Source organism: Alligator sinensis, unplaced genomic scaffold (assembly GCF_000455745.1).
Source record: "Alligator sinensis unplaced genomic scaffold, ASM45574v1 scaffold755_2, whole genome shotgun sequence".
NCBI lineage: Eukaryota > Metazoa > Chordata > Crocodylia > Alligatoridae > Alligator > Alligator sinensis.
Window position 1 is genome coordinate 1161130 of NW_005841883.1, and position 27915 is coordinate 1189044.

Consider the following 27915-nt stretch of genomic DNA (forward strand, 5'->3'; position numbering starts at 1 on the left):
ACACTATGAAGGTGTTTTAGTTCAAAAGCACACAGCTGCCATTTTCCCAGCGCTGACACACAGTTCACTGTTTATATAAACGTATGTTACGCAGCGCTGGGCACATAAATGTGAAGGAGAGAGAAAAGTCCCTTGTGCACCCACAGCAGGAAGAAACCTACCTGCAATGCCTGAGCCAGCAGCAAGGGATTGGTAGCTGATGTGGGAGCCCTGCTTTATTAGCAGCTGCTCAGTCTGGATTGGACCTGCCTGCAGCTGCACCGGTATTTCTGGACCAGTGCCAAGGCAGGAAGAGTGACAGGACCGAGGGGGGAAGGAGACATGGATGCTGGAACATTGAATGCCACAGCCAGAACCCCAAGGGATGGAGAGAAGGCTGATTCCCAGCCCAGGAGCTTGGAGGGACTCCGATAGTCTGGGCCGCCGCAGCCGAGCCCACAGTAGCGCAAGAGCTGTTGGAGGGGCTGGTAGGAAACCATATTAGGAAACGAGCTGGCCAGAGAGCTGACAATGCCCCAGGTGAGGTCTTTTTATTTCAGTTATTTTTCTTTCATTTCGGCTGGGGGGGCGAGAAGAGAAGAGCCTATTAGGCTGGGTCCTGACCATCCAGAAAAGAAAAAAAAAGAGCAGCCAGCAATGACCCAAGCTGGAGGGACAGTGGGAAAGGATCCTCCTTGGCCTTTGGACAGAGCCAAGTTGGTAAGGGCTGTAGAGGGCCCATCTCATGTGGTGAGCTGACCCATGCTGCAACAGCACAGAGGAAGGACACTGAGGTGTCCAAGGCAGATAGAAAGGTACAACATGTAAAGGAGACCAACTGGAGATTTTCCTGTGTTCCTTTTTTTTATTATTGTTGCTTTTACTTGATAGGGCCGGGACTGAGAGAACAAGCCCCCTCCCCCCTTTCAGGACTGACTTATGTGGTTGTGGGACACTGCAGCCAGTGGTTCAAAGGCCTTGAGGCCAAAAGACTTACCTGAGTTCAGTTTTGTACCTTGTGTTGTCCCTCATTTCTCTTCATTTACCAAGCCTCAACAGAACAACCTTCTGGGGAGGTCAACTTGGCAAACATTTCCTTGGCTCCAGGCACAAGAAGACCACAGGCCTATAAGATCAAATGAAAGTAGAAGAATGCCCATACAAAATCAGGGCATAATGATGCATTAACATCTGGGTGGCGCTTGGATGGGGTGTAAGGGAGGTAAGAGCCCCAAAGAAGAAGCAGATCCCATACAGCCAGGCCAACATGCAGCAGGTTCAACCACCTCCTGCCAAACAGACCTTCAGCAACAAGACATGGCAGGTGAGAATTAGGCGACCTTTTGCTGAGTGATCAAACTGAGGGAATCCGCATCCTCACAGCCCAGTCTCATTGGGTGCAGGGCTGCAGGGGCCTGCAGCCTTATCTTGTACTGTGCCAACAGTCAGCTTGCGTGCAGAGCAGACTCAATCAATTAAGCCTGCTCTGACACGCCAGATCTCCAGTGTGTCAGAGCAGACAAATGTATGTGTATAAATGTCCCCTGAAAACTGAGTCACAGCAAAGGTTACAGCAGTACCTACATACCATTTAAAAAAAATACATTAATAATTTCATTAAGTTTGCTGGTCATGTGGAATAAGAAAGATATTAAATTCTCTATTCAACTTTATTTTTACTTGTAATTAGGATGTGAATAATATGAAAGTATTTCAGTATCAAAAAATAAATCAGAATGCCTTAATTTTGTATATAAAGATGCATCCTCCAAAGTGCAACATGGACTGAAAAAGTGTTTCACAGTGAAAATGGGTTTTCTTATCACAGCTAAAAGAAATACAAATTGCCACACAGAAAATAAGATATACTTCATAGTTTAAAGCAAAGATCCAAGTTGAAAACATCCATAAGAATCTGTGTGAAGTGTGGGAAACACCACCTTTCTTCCACAGAAACTGTGGAAAAAGCTACAAATTAAAAAGCTCAACAACAGCAACAACAAAATATATTTTAATTTATTTTTTAACATTTTTTAACAAATAAAAATACCGTTTCACTTTTTGGTTTGTTAAGCTGCATTTGTACTTTTTCAACCTGCTGGTCTGACTTCCTCATGCTCACTAAAACAATCCTTTCAAACGAGGCCGTGGTAAAGCAATGCCATGAATCAACCTTAACTCTATATTAGGAAGGGCCTGAGAATCCTGTCTTTGTTGTGTTTGGACCGGGACAAATCTGTGTTGTTGTTGTCTAGCGCCTGAAGGAGCAGGACGGCAAAGAGCAGCCAAGTCCAGAACACCTGCTCGATTCATGCTCCAGGAACTATTAGCATCCTCCTTGGGCTTTACAGATGGAGGGCTTGCCATCATCATGAATTTTTGGTCCAATATAAGATTCACCACATCTTTCCTGAACATTTTCCAGTTGTTTTGTTTTAGGAACTTCTGACAAAGCTCATCATCACTGAAAAGATCCAAAGATACTTAGCGGTGAAAGTCTGGCTCTACTGAAGTCAGGGGCAGAGCTCCCACTAACATTAGGGAAGCCAGTTTTTAGCCTTAATTTCTAATGGAATTAAGATGAAGTTGTATAAATTGAGGCCAACCACCTCAATTTTTGTTGAGTACCAGTTCACTGATTTATGGGTCAATTCTCTCCCCAGATGCATTCATTCACTTACCTGGGGTATGTGGTCTTTATTTTGTGTAATTTCATTATTGTCGTATCATCTGCTAACTCCTCAAACCTGTCCTTTTTCAACCGTATTATTTCAGCTCCTCGGCTAACCAAAACGAAGCATCGCTTATCTTGCATATATTCTGGTAAGAGATGCTGACTGATCCCCTGAGAGGAAAACAAAACAAAGAACACTATCTGCACATCATGAGTCTCTGTTGACTTCTATACACATGTATCTGAATGCTGCTGTTCTTTGCATTGAGAAATGCAGAATAAGAGTTAAGTGTGGTATATATGATTTAGAAGGTTACTTTAGAGCAGGGCTGTCCAACTTCTAAGTGGCTGGGGGCCACATGCCCACAGGTTGCACCAGGACTAGCCATGAATCCCTCAGGTCATACTACATACATACTGCTGTACCTCATAAGCCATTGTCCCTTCCCTGCCCCATGCTGCACTATGTGCCCTAATCTCCCCTGACTGTGCCACGCTATGCTGCCTTGTCCCTGGGGCAAGAGAAGGTAGTGAAAGCTGGAGGAGGAATAGGGACTCCAGAAACTCCAGCTGCTGTTGCAACCAAAGCAATGTAGGGGAGTGGTAGCTGTGCAGGAGTCCAGGGGCTGTCATCTGGACAACCCTGCTTTAGAATGTGTCACTGTGGAAACTCCTTGCTCTAACCGATACTTTATAGCAAGAGAGTTTATTACTTTAAAGTCCATACAAGCAAGACAGAATGGTTTCAGTTGCACAACCCTGCAGCAGCCAAGACACCTGTTCCCTAGAGGAAATCCATCATGAAGAAGGGCAATCAGTATTAGTACTGCCTGCACTCCTTTTTGATCTGTACCAGAGAGGGAGCACCTATAAAAGTTTGTAGTTGGACTCCCCATCAGAAATAATATTGAAGCAATACCCTAAATTAATGCATCTCTTTTTGCTTTTGTTTTGTACCCTCTATGGCTGTCTTAATGAATGGGATGCAGCAACCTAGAATTGTGACTAAACAAAAACTTCCATTAGGTTCTTGGGCATTATCCCTCACTCTACACTAAAAATACAATTTAATATGACAGGACCTATTTCACATTATCTTTTATATTAAATAATTATCCCATTGACTTGAGGTGGCTCGAATCAGCTTCTATGGCAGGGTAGGCAATTATTTTGGTTGGTAGGCCACTTAAGTTTTGGTGAGCTATTGAGGGATGCATACATAAAATCTTTCAGAATTTTACAAATTATAAATAAAAAAATTCATATACTAAAAATCAAATGTCTGTGACAACATATTTTAATCTTATTTCAAAAAATATTTGTGTCCTGATTTATGTTTTATTGAGTAGTGTATATAGAGGTGATTGCATAATAGCTCAAAATAAAATCTTACTCTTGTATATTATGCGGGCGAGAGGAGTGGGTGAGGATGTTTGTGTAGGGGGGAGGGTGTGGAGTGGATGGTTGTGTGGCAGACTAGGGGGAGGGCTACCCACATGCTAGGTCCCAGGAGCTGGCTGGGGGGGGGGGAGGGATCGGGGGAGGGCAGGGGGCAGCTCACTGGGCACTGTGGTGCAGGTGTGTTTTTTTCCCCCCTCATTTGGCCCATGGCTGCCCGGGCAGTGCTCTGCATGGGGCTGAGCCCCACCTGTTCCCTCCCAGGGCAGCCCATGCTCACACCTGCCCTACACCTGCTGATGGCACTGCCCTGGCCCTGGCCCTGGCCCTGGCCCCAGCCAGCATGCACAGCTTCCTGATGGAGCTGCTTTTCACTGCCACCATAGTTGCTTGGCTCCTCCTGCTCCTCCTCCTCCAGCTGCCCCACTCCAGATGTGGGGAAGCTGCAGTGAAGCAAAGGGAGCTGAGCAGTACCTGCCCAGGTGGCTGCACCAGCAGCTGGAGTAGCCTCAATGGGAAGTTGTGAATGCTGATTGGGGCCAGGACAGTGCTATCAGCAGGCATGGGCATGAGGCAGGTGTGGGTGGGAGCATGGCACAGGCTGCCTCAGGTGGGAGCGGGCAGGCACGGCCCCATGCGGAGTGCCATGAGGGCAGCTGTGGGCCAGATACAATCAATTGGTGGGCCAGATCCTACCCGCAAGCCATATTTTGCCCACCCCTGTTCTATGGCTATCAGCCTTGGATGCAGGGAGGGTTGTTTTGCGATCCACAGACTTGGAGACTATGTAATTCTTCTGAGAAAATGCTCCCTTCCCCAGGCACAGAATTTGCACAGAACAAAGCATTTAATGTCCTCTCCTCTGCAGAGGAACTCTCCATTATAAAACTGACCACTAAATACATGGGCCATAGGGTATGGAAAGCTAATTTGCATAAGTTCTCCATCTCAGAACACTCCGAGGTATGAAGATATGATGCCTCTTGGTTTTTCTGTGACGCTGAAGATTTGTTGCTTGCCATATAGAATTCAAGTTTGTTAAAGTAACCTTTCTCTCTAAATGTACGCACCAAGAATTCTCCCGCATGGACTTCATCCACTCTTGTATAAACTGCTGCAGCAAGAGCTGTGGGTAGTTCTCCATATGGTGTGAGAATGGTTAGCTTCTTTCGTATAAGCCCCAATACTTCATTCTGAACAACTTCTCTCTCACCTTCATCCCCAATGGGGCTGTTGTCAAATCTACAAACCCTTTAAAAATGTTAGAAATTTGAACCCATCTTTTCAGGCATTTATTGTGACACCATAACAAGCAATATAACTATTGTTTGTATCAAAGAAAATATTAGAAGTTCTTCACTTTTGCCATGTGTATTCAAACCTAATAGCCTCTTCTCTAACCCTCATTCTCCTTGATTTCTCTGTCACAAGTGGAAGTCCCCATCTCCTTTAGCACTTTTGGCCTCCTCTCCTATTTCTCCTTTTCCTGTCTGATCTCCCACAGGTTCTGAAGGCTCTTCTTCATCTAGGCCAGTGTTTCTCAACCCGTGGATCACAATCCAAAAGTGGGTTGGAAGAATTTTTGAAAGGGTTGCAAACAAACTTTTAAAAAGGATCAACACAATGGATTCTCCTTTAAAGGAATAAAATGTAGGAAACCATGGCTTTTCCCTTGCAGGCTGTCAGAGTTCCAGCCTGCAACAGGCTGCCTGGGGCCACCCATGCCCCACACACACCCCCTGCCCCACACACAGTGGGGCTAGAGCCTGGGGGCAGGGGCAGTGGGTCAGGAGTGAGAGGCACTGGGTCAGGACTGACCAATGTTTACAAATGGGTCCTGGCACAAAAAAGTTTGAGAACCACTGATCTAGACTCCCCCCTTGGTTGATACTCCTTCATGTACATAACTTTAACTAGGGGTGCGCTGATAAAGATTTTCTTGACTGATATTGATGGCCGATTATTAACCAGCCATATTGGCCGATATTGATCTGATAGCCAACTTACAGGAATGCGGCTGGGCAGCTTGGAGAGCAGCGTTCAGCCAATAAGTCTGTTGGGGGAAAGGGGTGGGGGTAGGGAAGGGGCCTTGGAGGAGGGGTGATGGAGGCTCCCAATGGTGAGAAGGGAGTGGGGCAGGGGCAGGCGCTGTCCACCCAGGGTGGTAAATGTGACCCTGGTGCCAGGACAGAGCATACCTAAAATTGAGCTTAATAGCTGCTTTCCTATACTCATCCCTGCCCCACACTCCTGTTGTCAGTATCATCACAACTATTCTTTCTTTCTCTTCTTCTCTCTTCTTAGCCCTACATATATATCTTATTAACTTTTTTTTGTATATATGTCCTTACATTACAATAAATAAAGGGGAGTTAACATCTTTCTGTAAAAGTTGCAATGTTGGGTCCAGATCTTATTTAATTTTACACCATTGCCATTCCATGGTTTTCAGTAGAATTGTTCCAGCAGAACTGGTAGAACTGGTCAAAAAATAAAAATCTAATTTTGTGATAAAACTTGAAATTTTCTTTTCTTTAATTTGGAAGCATAAAAAATGCACTGCTTTTACTGAAATGTCATTAAAATATTCTGATATTTTTATTGTAAACCTTAATTTTTGTTTCTGTATAAAAATAGTTTAATAATGTTTAGATAAAAATTCACAAATCACAAAAGGATTCCAAAAACAAAAAATGGGTACCACCATCAATTATTCACAAAGAAATTGCTTATGCCAAGGCTGGCTTTGAAAATACTTGAAAAGAATATAAAAATAATTACTATTTATCAGATAAGGCACAGACTTACTACCATAGTTTCTTTCATATAACACGCCCCAGAATATAATAAGCACCTTGTTTTTGAAAGGCAGAATAAAGGGAAAAAAAGATTTTCCCAGAGCTATGGCTGCCTAGAAGAGGGACAGGGCCTAATCTTCAGCTCACTCACCCTCCCTTTCCTGCTTCACTAATACTGAAACCCTACCTGCTGCTGAAGGCTGGTCTCCATGGGTGGATCTATGATTTTGAAAAGAACTAAAGAGTCTCCAAGGCTCTAAAATAGGAGAAAAGTCTGGGAATAGCTATCAGATAACAATACTGGCCTTAAAAAGATTAGCTTGAAGAGTGGAACATCAAGACCATTAAAAAGGAGAGAGAATTGTTAACATCTCTGGAGTGAAGAACAATGACACATTAAGACAATTAGGTGTATGCTATATGTGAAAAAACATAGTATATCTCAGAAATACTTTGTAAAAAATAAAGATGTATTTATATAAATACCATCCGTAAAATGAAAGCATGCAATAGTTACTCCTAATGTCCTAGATCAGCAAGGTATGAAGGAACCCTTATTTCATTCTACCTGTTTCTGTCATCTCTCTTTTGTTTCTCCAGCTTTCTGTTTATATTTTCATGTTTCCCATTTATAACATGGCTAGGTTTTTTAAAACATTCATCTCTGTGGTGCTTCAAAGGCAGGATATACAGAGATTTCAGATTACTCAGGTCTTGCACAGGAAAGGATTTCCACATAAAATCATTGAATTTTTTTCTTCCTGTGACACCTGCAAAGAAAGGAAGTTAAATCTCCTTTGTAAGTAGAGAGCTAAATTAGCCTACTAAAAGATCAGCCCTGTAAATGGATTCATCTACACAGACTTCTACACTTGACTTGAGCTCTGTAGAAGTCAAGGGGACATGGTGTGAGCATAAACATTTACATGGGCAGCCCCTTTGCAGGACTAATTAATCATACAAGCTAATTATTATTTTTAATGACTACTAGACCCTCTCATAAAGATAATTCTCAGACACTTAGTGGACAATTAAACCTGCATGAATTTTCCAGTATCCCAGGAATAAAACAAGGTGTGACTATAAAAAAAATCTCTTTCCTCAAAAAAACAGATTGGGGGAGAGAAGGCTGAGAAAAGAGGACTTTGACCATTTGTGTGGTGTACCCATGAGTTTCCCCACTGAGCACAGGACTGAGGTCAAGTTCAGCTTTGCATGCTTCTAGGGCTCAACTTTTTGTTCTGGGGTGTGGCAGGACCCCTTTGGTGCCTGCCACTTTTTAAGAGGCTTTTAAGAGCAGCCAGCAGGTTCGGTGTGGTTTAACAAGACAGTCACATGACTGCAAGAGGGCTCCTGGATTGGAGGATGGGGCTGGGCAGCCTCAGTATAAAACCAGGCCCTCAGAGCTAAGTGGGCAGTTGCTGTAGGGATGGCACTGGAGTAACATTGCCCAGCAGCGATCTGCTGCTCCCAGAACATCTAGAGGTCAAGGATAGGAACTATGGGGATGGAGGAGGTTCCTGGTCATGGGGAATGACCTAAAATTATACCCTGCTAGGGCTGGATGGTGTGGTAGGGCTGCCTGTGGCAGGATGGTCCCCAGGAAATGCCACATCAGTGCCTCCCTAGTGAAAAATGAGTATGGGGTACCATATAGCCTCAGCCCCCACAACCTGGTGGGTTACCCCGGAGATGGGACAGGCAAAGGGTTCAGACATGTCATTAGGCTTGAGATCTAAGGGGCATAAGGCCTAGAGCCCCAGTGAGGGGCCAGAGTAGTGGGCCCAGGGCATTGGCAACTCATAGGGGGTGCACATGGGTACACATGCACCCCGAGAGACATGCCACCAATGCTGCTGGTGGCACCTGCAGGCAGTAGCTGCTCGCCACCCCGCCGCCTCGCCATTGATGGCGTCTGTAGGCAGTCGCTGATTGTTGCTGGCCACCGCCAACACTGCTGGTGGTGTCTGTGGCTGGTCACTGACTGCTGGTTGGCGCTTGCCACCACCCCCACCCACCCACCGCTGACACCACTGCTGCCGCCTGTGGGAGCTCCCCACTCACCACCCCCATGCCCCCACCACCACTGCCGCTGCCTGCAGGCAGTCGCTGTGCCCCACCAGCCTCTGGGGGCATCATTCATGGCCCAGGGAGAGGGCAATGTGAGAAAGCAGTAGACTCAAGTAAGTAGGCTGTGTAGAGAAGGGTCCACATGGGTGGGCCTGAAGGACTGTGTGTGGGCCTTGTAGAGTAGGGTCTACATGGGTGGGCCTGAAGGAGTGTTCATAGGCTGGGCCCTAGAGATTGAGTGAGCTGTGTCTGGAGGGGCCCGAGAAGGCGGATGCATATGAGAGGGAGAGGGCTAGCTGCTCAAGAACCTAGCCAGGAAACCCTTGACTGGTCAATGCTGGGGCCAGGACCAGAACGGTCAAAGGGCAAGGATGCCTACTGCAAGGGACAGCCAGAGCCAGAGGCCTGGAGTTCCGACTGGCCTAGAGGCAGCACCAGGGCCTCCGAGGCCAAAGGTCCCAGAGGAGGCCACTGCCAAGAGGGAAAGGGGTCTAGGGAGTTTGCAACCCAGAATGAGGGTGGCTATTAGACTGTCTGAGGAGAAGGGATCCAGGTGGGGTCCAAACATCAGGTGGGCATAGAGCGAGGTCCATTGTGGGGTGAAGCCATTTAGTGATGCCATCTGCCAGGTACGGGACACGGTATAAGGGGAGGTTCAGAGCAGAGTATTATACCCTTGGCATCAGGCATTAAATGGGCAGCCTCCCACTTTATAAACAACTTCTCTGAGTTACATCAAAGGCATGGCAGGCAAGGCAGGTGGGCGGACTGCCCTAGACAGGTGGGCTGGCCAACAGTTAGATGGCCGCATGACAGGCCCCTGTCACACTGAGTTTTAACTGGCTTGTGTTACATACACCAGCTGGTGATGATTCCTTCTACCTTTAATCTATTAGGTTAAAAAAAATATATATATATATGTAGATGAGAAAACAACATGAAGTTCTGATTCACTAACTACCAAACAACAGAATGGTAGCATGAGAACTTCCCAGATTATATGTGGCTAGAGATCAATATACCATACCAGTCTCCATTGTGGAATGAGGATTGTATTTGGGAAGATCCATTTGCTGACAGATCCACTTGTGATAGGATGGGCAAGCAGTGAGATCAACCAGATGTAAAACTTCACATGTTCCCTAATAAAGAGCAAGGCATAAGGAAGTTTAACACTGGCACTACCTCTATTGTGGGGCATACCTTTGGACATGTCACTTCATCACCTGTAATACAGAGATGATATTTCTGCTGAAAATGTTTCAAGATCTCTGGATAAAAAATGCTATATCACAGGGGTCAGCAACATTTTTGGTCAGGGTGACAAAAACACCCACAACCTTGACCTGTAAGCAGTTGGCATGCCAGGAGCAGATGGTAGGGGAGCTACAAGGGGTCCAATCCTTGTGGCAGGGCAGCTCCAGCTCCTTCCCTGAGACGCGCATGCCAAGCAAAATGCCTTTGTGAGCCACAATCTGGCATGTGTGCTGTGGGTTGCCTACTCCTGCTGTAGCAAATGGTATGTAGCATTACATTCACAGTTTATTAATTTTCAGTAATTATATTATTGTACTACCTGTACTGTAAGTTATCTAGGCAAGAGTAACAAATCTGTTCTAAGCCAATGAGGAATCAGTCCTACAACTCTGAGTCAAATGTATAATTTCATTGGAGAAAGAGAGGTGACTTTTGTGAATAGAGTACTTGCTTGCAAAAGATTTGTAAAATTGTGAGTTTTTCCATCCACCTGGGTAGGCTTTCAATAGATCCTTTATACCAGAGTTTCTCAACCAGGGTGCTGCGAGATCCTTTTAAAGGTCGCACAGAATATCACTCGTTAGAAGCACTATGGTATGCTAAAGCTTACACATGATTCACTACCTAGACCCAGAGATTTCAAAAAGGGATCCATTCAAATAGAAAAATATTCTGACCTGTTGTGGCCTGAGTTCTCTACAACAGAAGTGTAGGCTGTAGACATGGTCAGTGACTGACAGACCACACCGACTAGTGTAGACTACAGCCCTAGCAAAAGCCCAAGTTATGAATGACACATACTTAAACTGGTATACACTCAACAATCAATAAGCTTGGATTCAAATCACAATAGCCTGCGAAAGTAAAATAAGAATCTGTTTATTAAGCCTTTAATATTAGACTAACCCAAAAATGAATAACTGCATTTTGAAAAGGTGTGTAACAATAGCTAGAAGTAACAACCAATGTTTTGTTTCATTAACTTGTTGTACACTATAATTAGTCTACTCAGCAAAGCAGAAGAAACAAAACATGGCAAGCAGCATTCCCAGATTGTAAGGGAAAGACAAAAAGTCTTCCCTCCCATAACTCTACTCTTTTCAAGACCAGAAGATCCCAGCTAACTGGCATCATCCAAGTCAACAGGAAAACTAGTTCAGTACAGGCCAAAGTTTCAGTTAAACAAATTGGAATAATGCCAATCAGAATATTTATTTAGGTAACCCACATAAAAATATTGGGTGGAAAAAGGGAATCTTTGGGAAGACCTCTGCAAAGTCAAAACAACCTTTTGCCAGCCTGCATGCCAGCTCCTTCCTCTTGAGTCTCCCCCAGCCAGTATAGATAAAAATCTGTATTGTGCTGTTGCAGGTAGCTAAATAGGCATAGAAACAAGGGTTTATGCTTATGGTTTGAGTTATAATGAATAAAAAGTTGGGTTCTAGACCTGTCTCGACTCTTTGTATGACTTGGGTGGTAGCAATGCTTTACCTGCTAAAAGGAAACAAAAAATCATTGAAAAATGTGACTGTATCTTAAGTTGGTTTACAAAAGGAGTAATCAGTAAGAAAATTGTAACTACTCCTGAATTCTGAGTCTAAGCTTGCAAAAAAGTCCTAATCATAGCCATGCTGTAGTCTTGTCTCTGGAAAGACCATTTATCTCATTTTTGTTAACAAATTTTGTTACTTCATTTTTGGTAACAGAAGAATTGCTCAATATTTTTTCTGTAGTCAAGAAATGAGTGAAAGCGAATAGCTGGCATTTTCCAAGGGGTGCTTTTCAGTCTAACAAGCAATATCCTGAATCTAAAAAAGACTGAGAACCACTGCTTCATACCATAAATGCTAAGCAACGAAAAAGTGAATTGGGACAGTTGGGTCTTAGAAAGTCCTCTCAGCATATTTAACATATAATTTTTTGTTGCCAGATAACAACCCTGAAAATAAACCATTAATTCAAACCTCAACCATCTCAAAAGAGTTCATTTATGTAAAGACTACAATTATACCAATTATTCTGTCTTGTTTTGGATTTCCACAGGATGACTGAGCAAAAAATATCACTGCTATATCATTATGCTCTGTTTAATTTTGTTGGCATCTTTTTGAGTTGGTGTCTCAGTTAGTGCAATACTGTTGTTATATATTTTAGCAAATCCAAAAGAAAGCTAGGCACCTCTCAGAAATATGTTATTGACTCAAATCTGTGGTCTAATGAGCTTCCTACAAACTTTTATATGCGACTCAACAAAGGTCAAAATGACAAGAACAGAAAAGTAAATAGGAAAAGACAAGGGTTAGAATAAACTGATTGCATTGCTTCTTCATACCTTCAGGTTTTCAGTACCTTTGGTAAGATGGCAGAAATTATTTAATTTAAATTAAAATTCCACAAAACCTTTTTTTTAAGTTTTGCCTGTAGTACTATGCACACAGACACATCATCCCAGCGTAACCCATCTAGACATCTAGATAACCATAAGAGTAATGAAAGTTTGTGGAGTATGTAGGGAGACTGTAAGCAAATATAATGTCTGTCTGCTTTCTTAAGAAGCAAGGGTGCTCTTTAAAATTAAATAAGTTTCTGACTGCCTACCTAGCTCAGATATTTCTACTGTAGCCAATATTCTAATAGCAAGTTGTTAACTATTTTAGTGCAAACAAATGGTCCCATGAAAGCAATAAGAATGAATCCAAAGGAAAGGGACAAGACCAGAAATAAGGAAGAAATTTGTGGTAGCAGAGTTGTTTTTTCCCCATAATACCTCCTGATAACTACTGTTAACATTTGTTTAGCACTGAAAATGAACTAGGTGCCTTACAGAGCATATCAGGGATATACTTCTTGCCCTGAAGAGATTATGAGTTAAATTCTGATTGCTGTATTCATGTTGTCTAGTAATTGGCTCAGCACAAAAGCAAAGCCCTTATGCAAAGACAAGACAAAAGCAACAGAAAAAAGAAACAGCAAGGGAGTCTGTTTGAAGAAGCTGTTCATTTCTCTGTTGTGTCTGTTATAAGCTATGGTAAGTATTTTTTTTCTGCTGGCCTGAGATGAACATTAGGTCTTTCAGCACTGGAATAATCTCTGAGGGATCATACCTTTGTAATGAATATTATGCTGGTTGACTCCACAATGTCCCTAACAATCACTTGTCCAGAATGAAACTTCTCTGCTCTGCAGTGATTAGCTATTTTCTCTATTGAGTACTCAGGCCATGTTCGAAAGACATCTAAACCTCTGAAAAGGAAATATATGCAGATAATTTTTTTATATGACCACTGTATCCTATCAAGAGAACTACTTTCACCAAGGAAAATGTGTTCTTTTTGCTGTTGTAACTGATAGGAGAAAGAAGCCTTAGTGGCTTTGGTTTACTGGCTTAGACTTTAGCTTTACTGGCTTAAGTCTTGGTTCTGCAAGTTACATTATGCAGACAGACTCCTGAACATGCTTGAAACCTCAGTAAATTAACTAGGGCCCCATCTACACATTATACTTAAGGCATGGTTAACCAATTGTGACCCAGCTACATAGTCAATTAATTAATGGTGTGATAAAACAAGGAATAAGCTACAAACTTATGCCACAAAAAAGGGGTCAGTGCTTAGAACCCATGTGGATCACTCACCCCACTGTGAGCCTCATCAGCTGACAGGGCTCACAGTGGGGGCAGTGCATTGAATGCTGGTCCTGCTGCAAGCCCCACCAGTTGATGAGGCTTGCAATAGTGGCAGTGCATGGAATGCTGCCCCCACTGTGAGCCCAAAAGCTGTGGGCCTTGCAGCAGTGGAAACCAGTGCAGGGGAAGACCAGGATCATGATCCTGGGCTTTGCCTACACTGGCAATAAGGCGTGACTGGATCTGATACTCAGTCCCACAATCAGACCTCCTGCTATTCACAAGTAGCACAGCAGGAGGTGTGACTGTGTGGATTGTCCATCAGATTCTATCACCTAAACACCTGCAGGAGCCCTAGGATTGAGATCCTTAAAAGTGATATCCTTTTAAGGGGGCCAGAGGGTGCCACACAATATTAGCACTGTTAGATATGCAAACATCTACACAGAATTCACAAGATAAACCCAGATATTTCAAATAAGAATTCATAGTGTCAAAAACTTTCTAGCCTGTTATAGTCTTTGTGAACAATTTGCAACAGAAGAACCGTTCTTTTATTTTTCCACAATCCAAAATGAGTGAAAGCTAAGAGCTGACATTTTCCAAAGGGTGCCTTGAATCTAATGAGAGTTGTCTTGAGTCTAAAAAGATTGAGAACCATTGCCTTAGAGCATTCTAAAATTGTATATAGAGTGGATGTCAGGAGGATTATGTACATTAGAAAAGAATAAAAGCAAACTCATCCTTACATTCATAAAAACCTACAGACTTATTGTTCTATGACAACATTCACTGTAATTCTCAAGTGTTTTTTTCCCCATTTCTTTCTAGGTATGATGAAAAACTTGCATGTTACAATATTTCTCCCTACCACTATTATTATGAGTTGGGTGTAGTCACTACCATTTTTAGATATCCATAAGAAGCCATTAAAATCTTTTATACACCCAAGCCACACCCAAAATACTTGACATTAGGGGTGTGCAAAACACGCCATATTCGATTCAGATTCAGCCCAAACTGGGGACAGTGATTCGATTCGTTGATTCGGATCACTGTCCTGATTTGATTCGGCCGAATCTGAATCTGGAGATTTGATGCCAATTCAGAGAATTAGTGATTCGGCCATAGACAACTTTAAATGTTTTTTCTGCATACCTTGAGGTACCAGGCGTGGCTTGTGAATGCTGTGATGGTGGGGCAGGTGGAGTGTTCCACTGGATCCCCCCTGCTCCCACCCAGCTTGGCAATCGGCCGCGGGGGGATCCTGGATGCCCCCCTAGATCCAGGAGGCACCAGTCACTGAGTTGGGGGGCGAGAGGGGTCTTCCGCGTGCTCTGCAGCAGACCTGGAAGTTGACCAAAAGTGCTTCTAGTCCACTTCCGGATCCGCCACTGAGTGCGCTGGGGACTGCCCCCCCATGCTTCCATGGGTCGCTCCATCCGCTCCTGAGGTATGCAGAAAAAACATTTAAAGCTGTGTCTATGTCTGAATCATCAAACAGATTCAAAGGGTCTCCTGATTCAATTCAGATTCGGTCACTGAATCAAGTCGAATCTCTGCCAAATCGAATCAGCGACTGAAGCTTCGTATAGCCCCAATGACAGTCTCACAAAACAAAGGCACATGGTAAAGCACACTTTATTCTTCCCGTGTTCACATATAAAGGATTTATTAGTGTCAATTTCTCTTCCTAATGAAAACACCCCACAGTGCCTACATTTTTTATGACACTTGGGGCAAAAAGGGGAGAGACTATACAGTACCATGTCAGATTAAATTGTAGAAGTGTTAACACCTACAGAAAGTATGTATTAAACCTGCATCACCTTAAAAGGGGTATGATATTTCATCTTCAGTGAAAGCAGGACAATACTGCATGTAACAATATACCTTACCATCTAGGCACTTAGTGGTGAACCTAGAATAAAAATACTGTACTTGAACAGTCAAATCATTAAGCAAGTAAAACAAAATGCAGTGGCAGAGCCAGAAACAAGTTATCTCATTGAAAGTAATTACTTGAAAAAGGTGTAACGATACTGTAATTCTTTCTGAAGCTCTTCATCTAGTTTATTAGCAAAGAAGTCTTCTTTATCTACCACCAGCAGTTCAGTTTCTTCCATGCAGACAACCGTAGCAACTCTCCTTGTTCCTTTTAAAAGAGCAATCTCCTTTCATACAGAGAAGGAAGATGAACTGAGTTAGTATTAGCAATTGATCTTCCACTGTTAGACTTCAAATCTTCCAAGTTGAATTGGCATTTGGAGTGTATCTTATTTTGTATCCTGTCACCAATGGTAGCAAACACTAGACCTTCAGAAGAAGGTATAAGAAACTCTATAAAGGGCAGTTGAAAGATACCTTGTCTTCAGTGAAAATTTCTCCCTATTCCTCCATAGTTTAAATATCATAAGCCCAGAAACTTGAGGATTTATACACCTTCCAAAATGCTCAACTATTTATTTTGCCATTTAATAACTTTTCCTATGTCTCAACTGATGGGAGTTATACTAAAAACACCACTTACTCCAAATGCAGCACCCTTCCGAAGCAAAGTTGGATCTCCATCCAGAAAGGCACTGTTACCATCCTCATCCTCAGTAACAGCAACAGTACCAAAATAGATGAAGTAAAAAGTGTTTCCATAGTGCCCCTTCTTGATGATAACTCTTCTGCGTCCAAACCTGGAAAACAGGAATGCAGCTTCTATTCCCTCCTAGCAGTAATGAGCCTGAACTAGAACCTCTTCTAATCAGACTCCCTATCCATTACTAATTATTGATCTCAGATCTCTCTAAAACATGCTGAACTGCACTGAACTGAAGCACCAAATCGGGGTGCTCCCAGAAATGTGTGAAAGGTCAGTTTGGAACTTCAGAACACTATTCTCTATCCACAGAATGGTATTGACTGAAAAGTATTTTGCTTGAGCATAAACAATCAGGGATATACTTATTTGTCTTGGTCAAAAAGAGATTGCTCAAAAAGCTATTGGCATTTACTTCTGAGACTTGTGTTTTTGAGACTTGCGTTTTGTTCTCATTTCCAGTTATTTACTTGGCAAGGACAGACGGCAGCCTTGCAGAACTAGCAGATTCAGAATCTAAGGAGTGTCTCAGCTTATTCAACAGTAATAACTGCCAGCAAAGTAGAGTCAAAATTAGTTCATATATGGTCTTGCTAGGCTGGGATATGTGACTGGGAGAGAGGAGATAATACTGAAGTGGGAAAAATGGAATGATTTCTAGAGCTGAGAGAGAAAAACACACCTCCACCTCCAGACCTTTAATAGAAACAAAATGTCATGTGATCTTGTATTTCAGTCAAGCAATTAAATAAAGCCACCAGTAAAGTAAAGTCTAAGACATTAGAAGAAAACTTAGTATCTTACAATGAAACAAGGATGATAGGTGAAGATGAAAAGTGAAAGATGCACCACTGATATAATGGTGGGGATTTATTATAAGCCACCAAAATCAGGAAGAGAAGGTAAATGAGGCACTCTTTAAGCAGGTGACAAATCTATCCAAAAGCTATGGGATGGTACTGATAGGAAACTTCAATTTTCTGTACATCTGCTAGAAGAACAATGCAGCCACGGCCATCCCTAGGGGGGGACAAATTGGGGCGACTGCCCTGGGCCCCATGCTTTGGGGGCACCACGGAGCCGAGCGAAGAGGCACAGCGACTCCGTGCCACCGCCGGCTTCACATCCGGCTGCTCGGCATGCCCCCCACTTCCCTTGCTGCCAAATCTGCTGCTGAATCCAGCGCATCCGGCCGCTTGCCACCCCGCTCTGCTCCCACTGCCTAATCCACCGCCGGCTTCCTCACATCCAGGGGCAGGGCCCTGCACAGGTTGATTTGCTTCAGGCCCTGCACCCTGCTCGGATCATCTCTGAATGCAGCCAAACATAAAATGTCAAGCCAGGTCCTAAATTGTGTGGAGGACAACTTCCTGCTTCAGAATGTGGAGGATTACAACTAGGGTATCATCTAGGGGATCCTGTCCTAACCAAAAGGGAAGAACTGGTGGAGGGTGTTAAGGTGATGGCCAACTTGGGAGAAAGTGATCACAATATGATAGAATTCCAGATCCTGAGATAGGGAAAGCATGAGGTCAGCAAAATTAGGAAGTTAGATTTCAAAAGGGCAGATTTCATCCGACTCAAGGAGTTAATAAGCACGGTGCCATGGGTAGATAGACTGAAGGATAAAGGCAGGAGAGCTGGGAGCTTCTAATGGGCACAGTATTGGAAGCCCAACAAGAAACTGTCCCCACACAATGAAAGCACAAGAAGAACAGCAGGAGACCAATGTGGCTGTACAAGGAGATTTTAGGATGCCACAAATGCAAAAGGAAAGCATACAGGCAATGGAAGAAAGGGCAGATCACCAAGGAAGCATACCAGGAAATAGCAAGAACCTTCAGGGACAGAATCAGGAAGGCAAAGATAAAAACTGAGCTGCACTTGGCAAAGGCGGTTAAGGACAACAAGAAGAGATTCTGTAGTATGTTGGCCAGAAAAGAAGGACCAAGGAAGCTGTGAGTCCTTTGTTAACAAGCCAGGGGAACTCCTAGCAGAAGAGGCTAAGAAGGTGGAGCTATTCAACAACTATGTTGCCTCAGTCTTCATAAAAAAATTAAGCTGAGGCCAGAAACCTAATAAGGGTTATCTGGATAAGGGAGGGAGCAAGTTGAGGGAGGAGATAACAAAAGAGATGGTCAAAGAGCTTGTGATAGCTCTGAATGAATTCAAGGCAGCAGGACTTGATGCCAGGGTACTGAAGGAACCGGCACAGGAAATCTTGGAATCCTTGGCAATGATCTTCATGAAGTCATGGGAGACAGTCCAGGTGCCAGAGGACTAGAAAAGGGCCAACATAGAGCCCTTTAAAAAAAAGCAAAAAGGAGGAGCTGGGGAACTACAGACTGGTTAGCCTCACCTTAATATGAGGCAAGTTACCAGAGCATATCATAAGGACGGACATTTGCAAACATCTTAAGGAGAAAAGGCTGATCACAAACAGCCAGCATGGATCTATGAAAAAACAAATCATATCAAACAAACTTGATCTCCTTCTTTGACAAAGTAACTACTTGGGTGGATGAAGGGAATACTGTGGATAGAATATATCTGGACTTCAGCAAGGCTTTTGACAAAGTCACCCACAAGCTTCTCATTAACAAATTGGAGAAATGTGGGGTAGACAAAACTGCTACAAGGTGGATAGATAACTGGCTCAATAGCTGCAAGCAAAGGGTAATTATTAACAGGTCCATGTCAGAATGGCAGAAGGTTTTGACCAGGGGTCTGTCCTGGGCCCAGTGCTGTTCAATGTGTTTATTAACAATTTGGATGTTGGCATATAAAGCTTCTTGAGCAAGTTTGCAGATGACATGAAACTGGGAAGGATTGTGAACACATTGGAGGATGCGAGTGCAATTCAGAAGGATCCCAACAAATTGGACAGCTGGGCTAGAGCTAACAGGATGATGTTCAATATGGACAAATGCAAGGTGCTACACCTTGGGAAGAATAATCAAAAACACAAATGAAAAAATGAGTCACACCTGGTTGCACAGCAGCACTATGGAAAATAAGTCTTGGTAGAATACAGACTCAATCTAAGTTTGCAGTGTGATGCAGCTGCACAAATGGAAAATGTGGTTTTGGAATGCATCAATAGAAGCATAAGGTGCAAGACATGGGAGGTGATAGTGCCTTTCTACTTGGCACTGGTTAGGTCTCATCTGAAGTAGTGTGCGCAGTTCTAGGCTACACATTTTTTAAAAGATGTGGAGAAACTAGAGAGAGTCCAGAGGCGGGCAACAGAGATGATAAAGGGCTTAGAAAGCAAATCATACAAGGAGAGGCCGAAAGAGTTAGGTATGTTCAGCTTATGAAAAAGGTGCTTAAGAGGGGACATGATAGCAGTCTTTAAATACCTGAAAGGCTGACATAAATCACCTTTTCTTTCTTGCTGCAGAGAGGAGGAAATGGATCAATGGCTTGAAGTTGCAGCAAAGTAAGTTTAGATTGGATATCAGGGAACACTTCTTCATGGTTAGAATAGTAAGGCAGTGGAACAGACTACCTAGGGAAGTTGTGGACTCAGAGGTTAGACTGGGGAAGATCCAGGCATTATTATACTTGTGTTCTACTATGGGTATTTCCCATGCTTCTAGGCTTTGCTGGTTACCCCACCCACTCTTTCTGCTACCTGTGTCAGAGTGTTTTTTAAGTCTCCCTCAAAAGGCTTTGGGTGTTGACTACAGCCAAGGCTGGGGATTTTGACTGAGGTATGCCAGTGCTAATGCTGGGACCAAACCCAGAGGTTCCTGTCTGGATGATCTTGCCCTTCTGCTTAGGGTCCTGTACAGTGTTGGGTCCTGTACTTCAAGAAAGATTTGGCCTATTGGAAAGAGTTCAGAGGAAAGCAACAATGATTACAAGTTTAGAAAACATGATGTCAGATGGTAGGTTGGAAGAACTGGATTTATTTAGTTTGGAGAAGATAAGATTCTTCTGTTTTTTAAACAGCCGTCCTATATAAAAAAAAAAGATCTTATAAAGAGATTGTTATAATGATCGACTATTCTTCAGGCCTACAGGGACTAGGACAAGTAATACTGGGCTTTAATTTCAACGCAGGACATGTAGGTTAGAATTTTCTAACCATGAGTGTGGTTAAGTAGGGGAACAGATTACCCTAGAATGGGTTGGCAATGTTTTGCTTCCCTACTGCAGGACACAAATCTCTGTTCCTTAGAGAGCTGCCTGCACTTTCCCCTCACTGAAGATACTTGGCACTTCTTCAGCAAGAGTAATTGTAGGCAGGAGATAGCCTAAGGGTGGGCTTTGGAGGAGAGTGCTGTTATGAGGAATGATGACTCAGCACAACTCTGTGCCACCTAATTCCTTGTGCTACCACAGACCAGCTCAGACCTTCCTGGATATAAACTCTTTGTGAGCCAGATTCAGCCCCGAAGCCATAGGTTGCCAACCCCTGACCTAGAAAGTTTGTGGACTCTCCATCATTATATGCTTTTAAGTGAAAGTTGAAGAAATAATGGGATACTTTAGAGAGGGATGTTCCAGCCTTGAGCAGAAGATTGAACTAAATGAACTGCTGATGTCCCTTTCAGAGCTATTTTTCTATGGTTCTATAACTAGATTTATACCCAATGTAAACTCCTAATATGATTTTTTTAGTTGAGATTTCAAGTCTCCAAGGAGACTTTGATACCTAATTCTTATTAATTTTAATGGAAATTGAATATCTAAATCCTTCAGTCTGTTTGAAAAATGTCAAGCTTTGGGATGGCTCTAGGTTTTAAGAGACATAACAGTATGTCATTATACATACAGAACAAATTAGATGACTACATGTTCTTGCTGTCATATATCACACTCATAAGATGCCTAATAGACTGAAAATAAATGGAGAGATAAAGATGTAGTTTTTTCTAAATTCAGGCTAAGATTCATATAATTTTTAATTTTGGAATACTGAATTCTAAAAGTCAGCTTTAAAAATTACTACCCATCCTTGAAAGAATATTTACCGTTCAAAGCGAATCACCTTAGCCAGAAGATGCTGTAGATTTGGGCTATAATTTCGGTAGCTTTCTAGCAACTGCAAGCAGTTTTGTAACAGCTTAATTTCCTTCTCAGTCCTCCATTCTGGTTTCTTCTTGGTTATCTGGATTGCTCTGAGAGGAAGGTGATCCTGAGAAAGCATCCAACACATTAACTAATGGAGCCTCACATGAAACAAAGCCAAAAAGGAAACACCTGCATGCTCCAGAAGACTAATCAGCATCATCTTCCAGAGATGTAATGGAAACAATTCCAAACAGTTTTTTTTCCCTCTTTCATTTTAGCCTCAAGGAAAGGAATTTGTGCAAAATGGTTAAAACTTAAGTTTGTTTGATAATGCCCACATTAGTTCATTTTTTAAAAGAATCCTGAAATAAAACATTGGGTGCTCAGTTTTATGCCAGTGGATCTATTATTAGGCAAGTTTGCTGCTAATAAGATGAGTCATTATTGAGCAGGTTTTCAATGTCAAAATGGCACAAAAGCTTTCTTTTGAAAAAGTTAAGTAAAATTAAGTTTAAAAAAAAAGCTTTCTAAAAAATGTCAAATGCATTGAGTGTTACTTATGCCCAGTGAAGAAGGCCTACCTTTCCATAATGGAGTCTCTAATACTTCAACTGCTTATTCCCATGACTCCAGCTCCCCCTACATATGCACCGTAGAGTCTGCAGACTCCATGCTTAATATTGTCACTGTTGTAATCTCTAGGTTCATGTAGCCTGAGAACACTGTAGGCCAAGTTTTCAGAAAGGGCCCGACACCAGCCTAATGATGAAAAGCAGAGTTCCACACACCATTCCTGAAACAGTGAAAGAACAGCATGTGGAGCAAGCCAGAGCAAGGAACTTGAGAAGCTGGCATCCTCCTTGGTAGCATGCACTAGATTAAGATATTTCTTCAGTGCTATGCAAGAGAAGACCTGCAACACAATGTCAAAACTTGTCTACAGCTTGTACAGGGCCCACAGTGAGGAAGGTAAAATCCTTTGTTTTCCTTTCACAGTGCTTTGCAAAGAATCCAATTTCTCTGAAGTTTTTTCAGTACTTGGGACTTGGCCATCCATGCTCAGAAACCAGTTATCAGCACCAGTGTTTGCATTAATTGAATCACCCTCCTTTTTCCATGTAGGTGCTTTAGGCCAAACAAAAAAAGTCTGTGTATATGAAATCTTCTTGGAAGAAAATATATGATTAAAAAGTTTGTAGTTCTGTCACGTGTCTTAATTTATAGATTAAACAGAGGAAAAGGGAAGTGCTCTCATGTGAAATAAGTGACAAAGCAAGGGATCTGGAATGAGTTATACAGTGGTTTTGTTGGCATCCCCAGTTCCAACTCCTGCCTTGGAGACTGCCTTAAAACATTTTAAGGACTGGCACAGTAGATGGAAAGAGACTAGGCTCAAAGCAAAAAAAGAAGGGCAATCAGACCTTTCTGATCTTGAACTCATTGTAGTTGAAGGACAGTTTGGTATACTTCTCGCCCTGAATAAAAAAAGAGAGAAGAAAGAAAAAACAAAAAAAGAAGAATTGGTTGAATTAGAAATGTCATAGAGTTAGCAGATAGGGACATTTCAACAAGGTGTTTTTTAACAATAATGTTAATTTTTTTCGGTTCTTTAAACACACACACTACAGAGGACTTCAAATAAAAGTCTTAATTCACTTCAGTGAGAAATAAACACACTATTCATGTTATAAAAATATGTTAGATAGTACAAGACCAGAGATTCTACTGGGCTACAGGGACCTCCAACTCCATTTGGGAATAGCTGTGAACTGTGACCATTGGTAAGTCATTACATTTGAGGTAACTGCTTATAGCATCTGGGTAACAGGCACACTTAAATGCGTGCACAAAGCCAAGTAATAATTGATCCTGTTATAATGAAGGAGAGGCCTCCTTTATGTAAAAAAATTCCTTACTTCTTCCACACCAAAGGTCTGGCATGCTTCAGTAGTCATGTAAATGAACTGAAATTCTTTGAATCTTCTTAGTCCCTGCCAGAAGATCTTGCACACCCTGCTCTTGATCATGATGTCCAATGTAACCTCGTACAAACTCTTAAAAGGACAAGCACAGGAAATAATTAAATCTAATGTAAGAATTCTAATATTATAAAAAGCCTAAGTCTGTCCGTCTGTCTGTAATGCTTTATTTGCAAACAGCCAACCAGAGTGTGAACAAGTGTTCGAATAGGAGCTGGCGGCGGTAGAGCACTGCCATGAAGGTCTGAACACAGGAGACGGGAGTGGGGGGGGGAAGGGGTGCGAGGCCAGGCCTCCCCTGCTCTGCTCCCTACAGGTGGCAAGAATGGAGCGGGGGGGAGGAGGGGGTGGCGAGACCATGGGAGCTGGCCCTGTCTCCCCCCACGCACTCCTTATACGTGGCGGCAGTGCAGGGAGGAACAACCACTCCTCCTTCCACCACCTCCTCGTCAGCGGGCCTGCTCCTCCTGTTCCCCCGCTGCCGCTGGGCTGGCCCAGGCCCGCTGCTTCCCCCACTGCAGCAGGCCAGCTTCTCCCCACCCTTGGGCCCTGGCCTCCCCTGCATCGGGCCCGGGCCCACTCCTCCCCTCCCCCCCGCTGCTGCGGCAAGGAGGTGGGGAGCGGGCCTGGACCCCAAGCAGCAGTGGGTAAAGGGGAGTGGGTCTGGATGGTGGGGGAGGGGCACGGGGCTCCGTCCCATGCTCCCCACCCGTTATTCTTGATGGGCAATTGGATAGTAATCATTTATATTTATAATGACTGGCCGCAGCATCTTATGGATGATATACCAGATTGAGAGTTTGGACATCTAGGTTCTATTCCTCGCTTTTGCCATTCATCAACTTTGAGACTTTGGACAAGTTACCTTCCTTCTCTAGGCCTGTTTCCCTCCCCCACCTTTGTCTGTCATAGCTTTTTAGATTATAAGTAACATGGAGCAAAGACTTTCTCATAGTGTATACAGTACAATGTAGCCCTGATCTCCACAGGAGCCACTAAATATTAAACTCATTAATCTTTAATTTAAGAACATAACAGACATTACAGCTTAGTAATATTTTAGTGATATGACTAACTGTACAATAGCCGCTAATCTGCAAGAAAAAGAACCCACAGGTGCCTTTGGAAGCACAAAGACCAGAAAGTTTTTATGGTCCACTATTGACAGATTTTAACTCAGGCACCTCAAAGTACCTCAAACGTAATTAATAATTATGTGACCACAATGTTACTATGAGATTGTTTTTCTTCAAGCTATGTCATTCTTGATCAGAAAAAGGTTCCAGGAAAAGAAGATGGTTAAATGGCTTACCGTAACATGTTGCTTGGCAATTAGGGAATGACAGCTTATGTTCTATTAGCAATCAGTAAGATTCAGGGATGAATGTCAAGATGCCATTGTTTTATAAGCAGGTTACAAACCTTAGCGTAGGGCAAAATCATGCTCTGCTTATGTTACTGCTATTATACCAAACAGAAGGGGAAGTGCAAGTGTTAAACATCTTAAGTTGCTAGTTGAATAGGGATCTGGAGAACTCCGCATTTTTAGAGCATTAACCAATCACCTCACTGAAACAAAGCACACTACTGCATCTTTACTGAAAGCAGAAAAAGGTCATTCCAAGAGAAAAACAGATACATTAGTCCACAGGCTGAATGGCTGCCTCAACCCACATGCACTTTTACACTAGATCAGTGATTCTCAACCTTTTTAGACTTGAGAAATCCTTTGGAAAATATCACCTCCTAGCTTTCACTCGTTTTTTGACTACACAAAAACAATAGAGCAATTCTCCTGTTGCAAAGAATTCAGAAAGACCACAGCAGGTCAGCATGTTTTTAGCATTATGGATTTCCATTTGAAATCTTTGGGTTTATCTTGTGGGTCATGTTTGCACAATGTAACGGTACTAACATCGCTTGGCACCCTGTGGCACCCTTGAAAGGATCTCAAGGCACCCCAGGGTGCCACGGCATGAGTTGAGAGTCACTTCATTAGACATAAGAAACATTTAAAAGAAATATCACAAACATTGCTAAACAAACTAAACTGTAAAAGATTAAATGTAAAATTGACAGATTCCAATCCAGTTAATCAAAAACAAACTTTGATTCCTGGTTTCTCAGGTATCAAATAAAAAATAACAAATCAATTTTCTTCCTTTCCTAACTGCTCTAAAAGTGATTTTATTAGAAAACATATTTACCAGGACCCTATAAACCCAATCATGTATGTTTCTTGTCCCCCATTCTTCTTATTTTTATGTTAGTATAAAGTACACATTAAAAGCAGGTATGGGCATAGAAGAAACGCTACTGAGAGCTTGTCTTTAAATAAAACCTGAGCTTGGAAGGTATATGGCACTCCTCCATAGGCTAAGCGTAGGGGGAGTAAGGGGGGGCACATGTACCCCCTGAGATTGGCCCTCACTGGCTGGGGAGTGGGAGCTTTGAGAGAAGCACTGGCTGGTGCCCCGCTGAGATTGGCGCTGGCCAGGGACCCCAAGAGCCGAGAAAAGTGCCGGCAGTACTTCCAGTTTTGCTGCTGGTGCTTCCGGGATTGGTGATAAGCCTCTGGGAGACCCCCCCCCCCCCCTACCCCCCAGTTGGTGATCAGCCACTGGTGCCCTCTCAGACTGAGGAGGCACCAGTCGCCCATGCATTTCTCCCCCTTTCAGGGCTTAAAACTTCCTTCAGCTATTGCACATTAGGACAGATCTTTTTGCAGGGGGCAGGTTATCTCAAAGCTTCCGATCACAGTGGGCATCTATACATGTTCTCCAGGGGGAAGAGGCGCTTTAATTAAAGAGGCTCTGAAAGCCGCTCTAATTAAAGCGCCTGCAGTGTCACATGTATTCAGCGTCCTCCACTTCAAAATGGCGGTGGCAGACTTACAGCAGACTCAATTAATCGAGTCTGCTCCAACATGTGTCAGAGCAGAGCTCCGTCTCGTGTATAGGTGCCCAGGATTTTTTGCTTCTGGCACAAGTCACTCTTGGTGATTCAGCACTAGATTAGCCAAATGACTCTGATCCAGTTGAATAACTCCTACATTCCTAACTCTGTCAGCCCCTTTACCTTACAATAGGAGCTGTCAAAGCTATGCTAGAGTAGCTAAATCTGCTTTGCATTGGGACGGCTTAGGATATGGACCTAATATGTCAAAATCCATTACTTCTTTTACTGCTAGGGTTTATCCTCCAAAGGGGTTCTGGAAAAACACATCATAACTGAATTATTTAAAGCCAATATACTACTTGAGAAAAGCACTAAATCAACTATCTTATTCAAGAGGAGTTGATGAACAGGTGATAAAAGTTGATAAACACTGAGGTATCAGCACAGAAAAGATCATACCTTAAAAGTTCTCTGCCAGTCAAATGAGATGGCTAACTTCTGATCTATAAATCAATAATACAGCTTGTTTTAAACACTATTTTTAACATTCATTAATAAGACATACTACTGTTGCTGGATAAAAGTTCATTCTTTCTGATCAGGTAGTCCAATTTAGTCTGGGTTTATGAAGCCTTTCCCACAACAGGACAGGTGGGTGACATTCCTTATCCAAACGCCAAACAAGAGCAGTCCATACACAGCTGCAATCCCAGTAATAGCACGTCCAATCACTAACTGGTAAGGAAACCAACTTTTTTGGGAGACCAGCTGGCTTGTTATATGGGGACAGAGAACCTTATTTTATCAGTAGGTAGGGGAGCAGGTTGTTAGCTAGTAATCACTGAAGCGTAGCCAAGAGGTGGCAACATAAGGAAGATGTTCTCGTTACCAGGGAAAGAGTAATTTCTGTATCTAGATCTCTTGAGTATACGGGTTTACTCTGTTGTAGACCTGGGTCAGAAAAGAAAGGCAGAGAGAAGGAAGAGAATTGCCTGACCTCAGATCAAAACTACCTCCCTCCCACCATCACCATAAAAGCAGTTTAGTTGTTGTGAGCACTGTAAGATAAAGTAGGGACCAGGAACTGACAGGTGCTAACCAACTGCTCCCATGGGAAGGGCAATTCCAAAAACAGAAAGCTGAAATCAACTAGAACTATGGAGTCTGAAGTTGGTGGATTTGGATGGGGGCACTATTAAGTGAGCAGACTGAAGAAGGCCTAGGAGTATCAGTGGAGATTATACATTTAGAGTAGAGGGCCATGGTGGAGGCCTATGAAAGGAACTATAGAGTAATGAGGGATATTAAGCCTAGGAAAATAGCTATAGCCTCCTGGTAAGACTAAAGGGAGGCTTCAAAGCAAAAGTTTCTCCCCTGCACATTAAGAGAAGCACATGAGTCTAGAGAAGGGCCGTTATTTGACCCTGGTACCAACCGAACCAGGAACAATGTTGCTGGTTTCTGGGAAGCATACGCCATTTCATCTGGTACATGGTTATGGCTCCCTGTACTGACCTTCCCTGGTCTCCAATAGCCACAGATTCCGCAGGTCTTTGTGACAAGTTCAGAATCCAGCTGCAGAATCCCATGGACATCCCTGTATTCAGCTCTCAGCAACAAACCCC

The 27915-nt window shown here is 43.0% G+C and overlaps 1 protein-coding gene across 1 annotated transcript; it reads right to left on the bottom strand.

Moving 5' to 3' along the window:
• Positions 1–27885, bottom strand: CNBD2 (cyclic nucleotide binding domain containing 2). The gene is made up of 12 exons (XM_025196662.1): positions 27806–27885; positions 23330–23513; positions 22835–22888; positions 21374–21537; positions 16332–16488; positions 15824–15975; positions 13281–13419; positions 9947–10061; positions 7418–7619; positions 5122–5302; positions 2661–2824; positions 1–2443 (listed from the first exon to the last, which is right to left on the bottom strand). Exons 1-12 carry the CDS (start codon positions 27883–27885, stop codon positions 2101–2103), a joined length of 1935 nt encoding a protein of 644 aa, XP_025052447.1. The 3' UTR covers positions 1–2100.
• Positions 27886–27915: the final 30 nt, after the last annotated feature.